Source organism: Sylvia atricapilla, chromosome 1, assembly GCF_009819655.1.
Source record: "Sylvia atricapilla isolate bSylAtr1 chromosome 1, bSylAtr1.pri, whole genome shotgun sequence".
Classification (NCBI taxonomy): domain Eukaryota; kingdom Metazoa; phylum Chordata; class Aves; order Passeriformes; family Sylviidae; genus Sylvia; species Sylvia atricapilla.
Genome location: NC_089140.1, coordinates 54,428,382 through 54,440,719, shown reverse-complemented (window position 1 = coordinate 54,440,719; position 12,338 = coordinate 54,428,382). Strand labels below are relative to the sequence as shown.

At 38.9% G+C, this 12,338-nt stretch overlaps 1 protein-coding gene across 1 annotated transcript in view; it reads left to right on the top strand.

Moving 5' to 3' along the window:
- The window catches only part of POU6F2 (POU class 6 homeobox 2), a 256,644-nt gene that overhangs the window by 221,249 nt on the left and 23,057 nt on the right, over positions 1-12,338 (top strand). The window contains exon 6 of the mRNA XM_066323042.1: positions 6,790-6,996. Within this exon, the coding sequence (XP_066179139.1) occupies positions 6,790-6,996 (207 nt within the window). The remainder of the gene's footprint in view (positions 1-6,789; positions 6,997-12,338) is intronic.

Sequence of the window (12,338 nt, the reverse complement as noted above, 5' to 3'; positions counted from 1 at the left end):
TGTAGCACAGTCCCTATCCAGTGTTTAGGCCCCCTTTATCTACAGGGAAGCTGTTGCAAATTCTCCACAGAACATTCTCTTCTCCAGACTGAACAGCCCCATCTCAGCCTGCCTTCACAGGAGAGATGCTCCAGCCCTCTAATCACCATTTTGGCCTCCTCTGGACCTGTGAGGTCCCTGTCTTTCTTGTGCTGAAGACTGCAGAGCTGCAGGCAGCACTCCATGTGGGCTCGATGAGGGCAGAGTAGAGGGAGACAAACACTTCCCCCGGAATCTTCTGATACAGTTCAGGGTGCAGTTGGCCTTCGGGGCTGCAAGAACACATTGCCAGGTCATCCACCAACACCCTCATGTATCTATCTATGTGTATATGGTGATTTGCCTCATTTTGCTGAACAATTTTTATGTTGCTTCTTTCACTTTTCCCCTGTTTTTCTGTTTTCTTTTTATGTTGTTGTTATTCTGTTGTTCAAAACTGATTAACTTTCAAATTTAAAGAGTTGTAACATTGATCAAATTGAAGAGATTCTTATTTTGATGATACTACTAAAAATACTTAATATTTCCTTTTTATAGTTAAAGACATTTTTCAGATAAATTGTCACTATTTGCTTTATGTCAGCCCTGGCTGACAGTAGAAACAAACTACTGTAATTGGTCTTTGATTTTACTTACACTTCGGAGAAGAAACAAAGGCAGCTGTTGAACCATCCATTCGACTACAGTTTGTAATATTCCTTTGGTTGTGCTGGGAAAACAATGAAACAGGGCACCATCCCTGCTGATGAGAGGAGGAGGAAAAAAACTTTAAAAAAAACAGTTGTATGCTTCATTTTAGGGTATCATAGTAACTCCACCTAATATCAAGGCACAATGGATTTTTTAAGGAGCCATAAGGAAAGACTCACTACTGAGAAATCATCTATCAGTCTGTCACAGAGTTATGCAAAATGTGGTTTTGCATCTGCAATGCTGCAAATTAGACATTTATCCCCAGAAGTTATGAGCAATCACTCAGCTTCTGTCCACGGTTTTAGCCTGTGTGTTACAACAAAGTAAACCACAAAGGTAATTAAATATTAAGGAAGGATAAGAATGGATTTTTAAAAATGTTACTCTTTCTTAAGAGTTGCTTGTTCAAAGAATTATATTTTTAAGACATGATGTTTCTATTTAATTTTTTAAAGGAAACCTTTACTGAAGTAAAGTCTGAAATCTGTTTAAAGGTACAATACTGACTAAATTTCAGTTAATCAGCATTAGGACATCACCCTGCCTTTGGGGGTAATAGTCACAGAAATTATTGATATACTGAGGATCTGAGATTTTTCCCACCTCCATGATCAGCTCCATTACTTGGGATTTCATCTTCACTTTAACTGTGCGCTGTTGTGGTCAGGTCTGGTGGTGAACATGCCCCGACCCTCCTGGCTAAAAGCACCTTTAAAAAGACACATCTTTAAAAGACTGACGGAGGCACAGGCACTCTGAGGCAGAAAGTGATTCAGCTCTTTGCGCACCCTTAGGTGCAAAGTGATCAGCCTTTAGGTGCACTATCAACTGCAGAGTAATTTGCTCTTTGTGAGGCTGCCTGAGCAGCAGAACCGTGTTTGCCACCACAGGTGACGCAGGAGTAAAAGCGAAACAGGGTCTTTCTAAACTCCAGGAAGGGTTCTTGTTTCCATGAAGTCCACAGGACAGGAACTCGCCTGTTTCCCAGGGGAGAGGGGTTATATAGGGTAGCTAGGGGTGGGGTTTCACAAAATGGCCAATGGGGAGAGGAATTGGGAAAGAGACCAATCAGCTGGGGTAGAAGAGAACTAACGAAGTATAACTGACTAACACATTTTTTTTACCATAAGACAGAGAGCTGTTTGCCAGGGTTTCTCCTTTAGGAGGTTGTGTTTATATTCTGTCCGGCCTAACTGCTCTCTTTCTAAGGAGGCATGTTTATATTATTGTCTGGTTTCTCTCCAGGGGGGTGTGTTTGTATTAACACTATCTGGCTTAACAGCCTCCACATGCTATGCTTTCATTGCAGATAGATTTGCAGTTTGTAGGCAAAGACCACTGGGCCTACACTTGGCATGAAGATGTAGGTTGACAAATTAATTTCATGTTCAAGCCAAGCCTTACAATTTTATTGCAGAAGTCATCTTAGCAATGATAGGTTCAAGTTATAAGATCTCAGAGATCTGATGTTAGGTATCTTGAAATTGTAGGGTGCTAAAATCACACTAATAGATTAATCCATACAAAAGATTCAGATGCTCTTGAAAATCACCCCAAATTTCTTTTCAAGTTAGAAACAAACAACTGACTTTTAAAATTTAGTTAATATTGGGAAGAAGAAAAATACTACATTAATTTCTGTCAAAAATGCTCTCTAAGCAGCTTGATGCAATTGGTGTATCTATTAATCCATGAACAAAAAGGGAAGAAACATAATGCATACTTAAAGTGATAACCTGACTCCACCAAGGATTCTGGCAACACCCTGTCACTTGACAAGGGCCAGAATTGCAGTCTTTGTGATTAGTAGAGGAGGACAAAAACCCTGTCACTATAAAAAAGTTGAAGTCTGAATTTACTTTAAATATCTCGGTACAGTTTCCACCTGCACTGCATTTTGTACCTATATGAGGAACCTGTACCTCAGAAAGATACAACCTGGTGTAATTTATTTTAATCAACAGTTCTATGGAGATTACTGTGCCTGACTCCATTAGGGAAGCATTGACGAGGGGATCTCTCTAATTAACCCTTGGGCTTTCAAAACTATCTGATTGCTGTTTTGCATATGACACTTGTTTTGCAGCCATTTTGTGAACACTGCTTGCTTTCAGTTGTATGATGTATAAAGGGAATTGTAAAAGACACACTAAAAGCTCTCCAAACTTCTAAAATTCTATTTTTATAGCATGAGAACTTTTAGGGATGTGAAGTTTTTTTATTCAAGAACCTCTTTGACAAGCAGGATTGTTTATGAATTCAAGTCCAAGGACTGACAGAGTAAGAAGCCTATTCTACTTTGTCTCAGAGAAGACGCAGCACTGTGAATGTCCCACTGTGGAAGTGTTCAAGGCCAGGTTGGATGGGACTTTAGGCAGTGTGATCTAATGAAGTACATCTCTGCCCATGGCTGGGGAATTGGGCTAGATGGTCCTTAAGAGGCCCTTTCCAACTCAAACCATTCTGTGTGACTGTAAGTATCTTGTAGGATGAGCCCCTGTCACATGTTATTCCTGAACCGTCTTTGAATATAATCTGAAGTAGCAGCATTTCCTAGAAACGAGCAATGCTTCCCGACTTGGGAAATCACTGGCAATTAAATAGTCTGTACTGTGGCATGCCAGCGCCTCAAGCCTGTGGCATGGCCTTGTTTTATTTCTTGACAAAATTCAAATGTATCAAAACCATAAATTGTCTTCAACTTTTACGATAATTTAAGAGGACAGATTAGCAAAGCCCAGGGTGAAATTTCATACCAAAATTAGAAGGAAGAGGAATCTGGCTCACTATCACATCAGCCACAAAAGGCTTAATGAAGGGATCCAGTTGTAGTACTTCTTGAACGTACGTGTGAATCAGTGTGCAATTAGAATATTTAGGAGAGAGTACTTGGACAAGGGGGAACTTGAAAGGGAAAACCTGAATTCAATTCTGGCCATCTCAAAGCTGCACACAATAACAAGTAGCTCTGGTGTTTAAGTAGAGACTAGTGGATATCTTTTTCTTAACCAGATAAGAATTCACATTGGTAAAAAAAGAAATAAAATCTTCTGAAACCTCAGTAAGTTTCTGTTTCCCATTAAGATTTACCCTTGGGTCCTAGGGTAACACCCCTGAGGCCGTTTGCTCATTTCTTCTTCTGGAACACTTCTCCCATCTGTGTTTTTCCTGCTCCATTTCTGTCTGTGTGCATGTACAGCACGCCATGTACAGTATGGTGTGTGACACACATTAATACGTATAGATAGCCTTCTGCTTCTGACCTTACAAACTGTCCACTTCAGCATTGTCATTCTATGAAATGTCCAACTGTAGTCCAAGGAATGCATTTTAAATGTGAATGCAAACATTTCTATTACTGATAACACCAACACAGCATTTTTTTCTTTGCTGGGATTAGGACCTTGATAGTTAAAGTTACATTGGAGTAATGACAGTCCAAGGTTGCGTCCTTTAGAGACATGGCAAAGGAAGGGGAGACCTTTAATATGTCGCTGCTGATAAAACAAAGAGGGATTATTTCTTGTGTTTGGTGATATTATATTAAAAGTAAACAAAGATATTTGTTACCCATAAATGTATTAGGCCACAGAAACCGTGGAGATATTTACGTGTTGCACTCCACTGCAGTTGTATTTCATTCATGCTGAAAGTCTGACTTTAGAAAACAATCTGAAATCTGATAATGACGTAAATAAATGCCTCTCTCCTGAGTGAACAGTCATCTTCTCACATGAACAGGAAAGCAGTTGCCATTCAGCTAGGACACCATAAATAAAATAAAAGAAAAGCATTGTGATCTGCAAAGAGAAATTCTCAGGAAATTTCAGCTTAGAAGGCTAACTCTGAATATGCTTCACCGTGCTTCCCTTTCATGCTCCGTAAAATGGGGGTAATAATCTTTATTGATCTGTCTACCTTTTAGCAGTGCATTAAGAACTTAAATTGTATTTTTACAGTCTTTTGAACAGACTTGATATAAGCAGCTCTTACAATATGACTTAGTAGCTGGGCTTGCCTTTATCAGGTTCTCCCACAGGAGAGCTGTCCTGCTTTGCTTTATGGTTCTCTGGCCCTCCCGTAGAAGGCTAAGGCCTTACCAAACTGGAGAAGTTTGGTAAATTGATGATGACTTCAGCACCCACTGCTTCTTACCTGAGCTGCCATAGCCAACAAAGTGCACTCCTCTTGCTCTAGGAGTCAGTTTAGGTTGTCACCCAGTACTTCATGGTTGAGCCTACCTAGAGGCACTAAGTTACTAGGAGATTAAGTACTAGATGCTTAACGGTGCTTGACCAAAACAAAGAGGTGCCCAAAAGCTCAGCAGGGGAGATAACTCGAGTTTTAGGACAGATAAAGGACAGAGCTGGAGGCAGCTTGGTTCTTTCTGCCTTCAGCATTCAGAGAGAGAGGTCGGCCAGGCAAGAGATTCAGTGTTGTTCTACTTTGGCACTCACACAAAGAAACTTAGTAGTCTGCCCAAAAAGCTAAGTGATGTTTTCATCAAACAGTTATTTTAGAGCTAATTTTACTCTGTATTGGATGGGTTCCATTGATACAATATAAATTAATTGTTGAAATCAATAGGAATGTTATATGTTTTGTTTTATATATTTGTTTGGCGAACAAGCTTGCTTTTAAATTTCATTAGGAACACTTCATCCCATTTTCATGAGGAAACTACTCTGTGTCTAGTGCTATGTATACTTTTCCTTCTTCTTCCATCCATTCAGCTCTCCATACCTACTTAATGGCTTTGAATCAGCTGATTAATTTATATAAAATTAGTCAGGAACAAAGAGATCTAAAAAGATGACTAAGCTCCCAAATGGCATGAGAACCAGCAGACAGACTCTGGAAAACTACTGTTTCTATCTCCACTGGGGAAAAAGAAGGAAAGCACATTCATAATCCACCCTCCTTCTCAGCAGCCCAGTAGGTCAATATGTGGTCAGGTACACAGGACAATAGGGGGAGTCAAAATGGACAACACAGTGGGGTGATTGCTGAGGATTAAGAGGAAGAAGCAAGGTTTTTGGAAAGGGCAAACGGGAAGTCTTATAATGGAGTAGATGTTTCCAGGGAGGCTGTGATAAAGAGAGAGGAGAAGGTGAAGGAAATAGAGATGAGCTATGCTTTTTTATTTTATTTTTTTCCTCTTGCAACAATCCTTTGACTCCAGCTTCATTTGCTGCTATTTGGAAAAAAAAAAAAGTTTGGGTTTAGGCCCAAGTTTCATCAAAAGTTTATTCCAGATTCTCTAATACTTGCAAAAAGAATTTTGCAACAGCATAACTTTCTCCGGCCTAGCAGCTTATTGACTGACAAGGTTTTTTTCGACATCTGTTTGACATCTCATCCTAATATTCGTTTTACAGGCATATTCATGTTTTAGGAAGTCACTGTATTCTCAAGTTTGACATGTCACAAGTGTCTCTTTCTGCAACTGCTTGCCCTAGAAATGTTAGCTAATATATTTTATCTGACATCAACTCTCCTGTTGTGTTGTATTTCACAGTTGCCATCCAAAAGCAGCTGCATTTTTATGAACATATCTTAATAAGACATGCCCTGGAAGGTACCAGTATCCTTTTGTATCTTCCTGAGATCACATGGGAGTAATAGGTGGTCACCTAGAGTACCAGAAAAACAAGTAAAATTACCTAAGCCCCATTAGTAACATTATATGGATGATGTAGAAAGCAAAACAAAAAGACTGATACTTTTATCTATTTCACTCTGTGTTAAAAGATGAATACTGGAAACAAACCATGATCCAGGGTCCAGCATTTGTTTCATACACTCTTAAGCCACAGCAGATTTCCTGCAGATGACAGTGGACAGTGGTAAATTGTACAGGTGATATGTGACGTGACAAATGAATTGGAAAGTCTGCATCACCCCAGTAAAGGAATGACTGCTTCCCATCCTCAGCCTGTCTTACCAACTTCCCTGTGCTTTTATCACCTAAGTTTGATTCAACATGCAGAATATAAGGAATCACGTGTGACAAGGCTATGTGGCATGCATACATTCTCCCTGTGTTGTTTCTTCCAGATTATTGGAACAATCCCACTGATGCCTAATCCAGTCCCGTCCAGCCAGGCGGCAGGTGGAGCTCAGGGACTTCAGGTGCAGCCGATAACACCACAGTTATTGACCAATGCCCAGGGTCAGATCATCGCCACTGTCATCGGCAACCAGATACTCCCAGTGATCAATACCCAGGGAATAACACTATCGCCGCTCAAACCAGGCCAGCAGGTAAATTGTCTGTAGCCTGAATGATTATAGAAACAGACACACAAAAATCTTCTGCTCCTTACAGACACTCTCATGGACTCTCTAAAAATCCCCACTGCTTTACCATTTTTAGTAGCAAAAATTGATTCTGTCCTGCATAGTGTATTACTGCATACTACATAAGTAATAATTAATAATGTCATATTATGTAATTTTTATACATTCAAGGATTATCCATTTATTCTTTTCTTTTCAAGGTCAGTGTAGGACCAACTGAGATGTTTTCTGCAATGAAAATGCAATAGGAATATGAGCCAGAGAAGACCCATTTGGCCCATCCCTAAAATGTTCAGTTCCTTAGTTAGTGGTCACCTAGTAGACCAGGGCTTGAAATTATTTAGAACATGCAAGGACAACAAGGAAGAATATAAAATATTATTAGATTTCTCACTGGAAAATCAGATATGATTGTCTGTAATTTCATAGACAGAAAGTATTCTGTGAAAATTATTATTTAGTGTAAGGTTGCAGGTAGCTGACAGACTTAAGTATGATCCAGTGACGACACTGAGGTCCAAAAACACTTCTGTAGCTCTTCTTATAGCACTTGAGTCACATCCATTAGATTTGCCTACAGCTGTAGAGCAAGGAATTGTAGTCCAAACTCTTTATTCTGAAAAAGGGGAAATTGAGGACAGAAAATACATCAAATGTGATTACCAAAGAAGTACTTACAAAAATGTCCCTCACTTAAATATTCAGCTTAGCATTTCTACTGCTGGTAGTGCTTGTTTGCCATTCCTGCTGACACATCCAGGCACAGGAAGCAGCTTCTTGTACGCTGCTAAGTATCCCAGGCCACCTGAACTCCAAACTGATGATTTTATATATATTCATTTTTTTTTAGAAGAAGAAAAAGAGAACCAATGGATCTCTAACGTCACTTTTTTTTTTTTTTCCTGAAAATATTACACATCCCATTGTTTACCTGCTTTTTTTCATATCCTATCCTCTGTAGTATCTAGCATGAGCATTTTCCAAAGTAGTTGTCATTTATCTAACTCTTTTTCCTTTAATGGGAGTGTACTTGCACTACTGCCAAATACAATGGTTGCAGACACACAATTTCAAACAAACCTGAATGGATCTGAGGGCAGGCTCTATGTTCTCCACCACAGGAAAGCCTGACAATGACATATGAAACTCAGCAGTTCACATTTGGTTTCCTGAGGGTGTGTGGGATGGGGGGGTTTTTTGAGCCAGTCCCCTGAAGGGATTAGATCTTTTCCTCCATTGTGGGAGAAGCACTCAAAAATCACAGCAATCCTGAGATCCCATTTGAAACTCATGAAATTTAGACCTAAATAGGAAGATAAAGGACCTGTATTATTGCCTGAGGCATTCTCACATGCACAGCAATTCACCTTCAAGTCCTGCATCAAAGCAACCTCTTCCAGGCAATGTCTGCCAGTAGTGTCAGTGGGCAGGGAGGGCACAGAGGTGTAACATTTTCTGCACAGCTCGTGCCACTGGGCTCACATAAAGAGACAAACTCTGAAAGCTGCAGCCTCTGAATGAGCAGGGGTGCAAGGTAGGAAGCACTGTTTAGCAACATCATGCTGTACTGCTGTACTTGTTCATGCTGTACTTGTTCACCCAACCTGTGTGCTTGTGTGCAGAGATCAGCTGGCATAAATATCAGTCTGCAGAGAACTGGGTATGTCCAAGAGCCAAAGATGCTCTCCATTAAGCTCTTCTGCCCAGCAGTGCTATGGAGGTAGAAAACATTTTGCCAATACTGTTTTCACAGGGTTCAGCCTCTGCCTCTTTATTTCATCGAGTCCTAAGGTCCCAGGGGTTGCAAGAAGGGCCACCAAACAACACAGTCTCCTTGCCTTGAATCAGCCTTTCTTGAAGTTTACTCAAGACAGTATTTTTGATCAGGGAGGGGGGGAAAATGTAGTGGAAATACTATATGAAAAAAATAGTACAGGTTATAATTTTTACGGGAAGCACAGAGAACTATTTCTATGTACTTGTGCTCCCTCTACTGGCTGTTCTTGTTTTACTGAAAGAAGTCAGAAAATTTTGCCATGAATTTCAGTGGGAGCGCAAAAGATGTATGAGAGGCAGATTCTTCATAGGAATAATGCTGATGGACGGTGAAAAACAACTGAGCTAGTACTGTACAAACTGTTGTATAATTCGGAAAGTGAATAGATTTGCTCAAAGTTTAAGGAGATCCTGGATTTATTTTATTGCCTGGGTAGAGACTTAGACTAACTGTAGCATTTGGCTAATAATGGCATGACTTAAGTCATAAGGTTTAAAATATCATTTTCAAAAGAACTGAGTGAGTGCTTAAAATCGGAGGGCTCAGCAGGAATTCAAAATGTTTTTGAAAAGGGTGTCACAGCATTTGGTGTCTTCTAACTTGATGAAAGAAGCTTCAGCAGGGGGAAAGGTTACAACACAAGTTTGGGGAAGGTTTTTAGCATGCCTTGAAGAAATATATGCAGGAAATAATTGATGTAGTAAAAATGTTCCAGTTACAATAATCCCAGTTTAACTTTCATCTTGTCACTTCCTTGGAAATAACTACTGCAGAAGAAAAAGAGCAATGATAGTGAGCTGCTGCTTGTTAGCTGAGTCGCAATAATTGAAACTTTGTAAACTGTTCCAGTTGCTTAGTAATGCATTCTAGTGCTTGCTTTTTCCCTGATGACTGAAGACTTAAATGCCTCAGATATTGTTGTTAGTCATCTTTACTTAGGTAGACTATATGTGTTATTTATTCATACAACTTTTTCAGACTTGACAGATTAAAACCTCAAAGTCTCCTAGTGGAAATGAGTTTATAGAATACTTACATGCAGCGTAAAGCAGTGTTTCTTTTTCTGCACTGTAAGTAAGTTGCTTTTCAATGTACACTAGCAAGTCAGATGTACTCCCGTTCTTCCTATATTTAAGAATAGATAGATGGTTTTGATTTGTGTTCTTTAAACTACCCACAGTAGATTTTGTTCCTCTTCAAATTACACCAAATAGATAAAACTACAGATATTTTACTATTTTCCAATATTTTGCTAATTTAAGGAGCATCTGTGCACACACCAAGAATTCTCCTAGAAATTCCAATGGCTTTCTAAAGCAGGCAGCTGTTTGCACTCCTGTTTTATTCTGTATCCTTTTTAATCTCTGTTCATAAACATGTTTTTCTTTGCTTTTAATAATTTTTACTATTCATCTTACAGCCCTTTCCACACTAATCTCTTCAAGATTTTTTTGATCAGAACCGAATGCTGTGGTCACTGGGAACATGCATCCCTATATTACATAATATGATATTATTTTCAGCATTAGTTTCTTCCATTATCTCAATACAGCCTAACATCCTGCTTTTTTCTATCTATCTCTGTTCATGGAACAGTTTTACTTAATAAGCAGATATATCCATCATAATAAATCTTTGTTTCCCTGATTCTTATAGTGTGTTTTACTAAAATGGCTCCTTTCAATGTGAATCCCTTTGCACTGATCCACTACCTGTCAAAATACTCCCCTGGCATGCTTTAAACAGGATTTTTAAGTTTTTATGCTATTCTATACTAACCAAAGAAATTCATGTGTTCTTCTGCAGATTCCACTTTAACATTATTGACCATATTTCCTTGATGGTTGCTAAAATCATTCAAAGATTTGGTATAAATCCTTTGTTCTCTACTTGTAGTCTACTTTTTTGAAAAAGAAATATTAAAATAATTTTCTCATTTTATGTGTCTTGCTTTGTGTCTCATAATAGAAGATTACCTTGTAGCTTTTACTTCTGCACTTCCTCCATGTTTCTCAAGAGGAATTTTGGCAAAATGCAGGTTGCATGGCTAAAGGCACATTGTTTTTGAGAACAGATGAAGTTGTTGTAAAAACTTATTTGCATTGTCATTTATTATAAGATTTGAAAAATTTGTTTCAAGGCGTTTTTTCATATCATGAGCAACATAACCTTAAGACCAGCACAGCTGAACTTGAACCATGAACTACATTCTTATAAAATTTAGGAAAGCATTCCCCTTGATTAATTTAGTCATAGAGGAGTTAGGTATCTGGTGTGTGTTATCTCCTGTGTAGGCATTGACAAGGAGACATATGCATGTCCAGCGGAAAACTCAATATGTCAAAATAGAAAATTTTTGGATAGGTTGAATCTCTAATAGGTGTCTTAACACCTCATTGTTTCCATTGACATGAGACAGGGCTAGGGGAACTATTTTAGGATTTTCAACTAATTCTAATGTGAGCGAAATTGACTGAGAAGAATCCAGCTGCCAATGATCACTGGGGTTCAAACACACTCTTGTTTATTAATTTCCTAATAAGCTTTCCTAATAATTGGTGTTTTCATAACTATTTTCTTACCCATACAGAAGCAGCCTCTGGACATTCCATTGTTCTCTGGTGCAGATTCCCATCTCACTTTTGCCTGGCTCTTTCTTTCTACATACTAGATTCATTAAATCAGGTCTGTAGTCCCAGTTGTCCTCAGTCTTGTTTTATCTACAGTGCCTGACAGAAGTTTTCATACTTCATCTTGTCTTACAGCATGACCAGCTTTGGGTTTCTGCCAATTCTAACAAAGTAAAATGAGCTACTACGCAGGATTTTCCTACATTTTCGGTTCCCCATCTCTGTTGTCATTGGCTATCATGCTCCAGATTAACTGTTGAAAAGACATAGATGCCTCTCAGATGAGTCTGTGGTGATTCTTGTACATCTGCTTGCAAAATTTCACGTTAGATGTTCTCTTTCTGCAGTCTCAACCTGCCACAAACAGCCTACCATCTTGTTAGCACAACTCCATGCAATCCGTTGTTATTTCTCTCCCATGAAAATCTAACCAGCTCTCAATCATTTCCTCTCTGCGATGCTCCTACAGCTTTGATGCTGTCTTGTTTTATGAGAAATGCACTCTTCTTTCTCTGTTTCAATATAGTCACTAAACTGTGTTGTCTCAATCCGACTTTGTTTTTCTTTTGCTTTTTATATGACTTTCAGTGATGAGGGTGACAATTTTTCTCACTTTTTTCTCTTTTCCTTTACCATCATCATTGCATTATTCTATTTCATCTATGGATAAATTACTAGAATTTTGAAAGTCAAAATAACTAGACTATATACTACTACAAAGGACTACATCAGACTTTCCATGCCACAGCATGACACTTGGCTTGTAACCTCCATCTTTTCCTGACCAGTTTTCTTTGTGGCATCAGCACCTGTAGGAGAAGGATATCTCAAAAATAGTCAATGTAACTTCACCAAACCATTGGGAATAGGAAGATAACGCTACATTACCAGTCATTCTA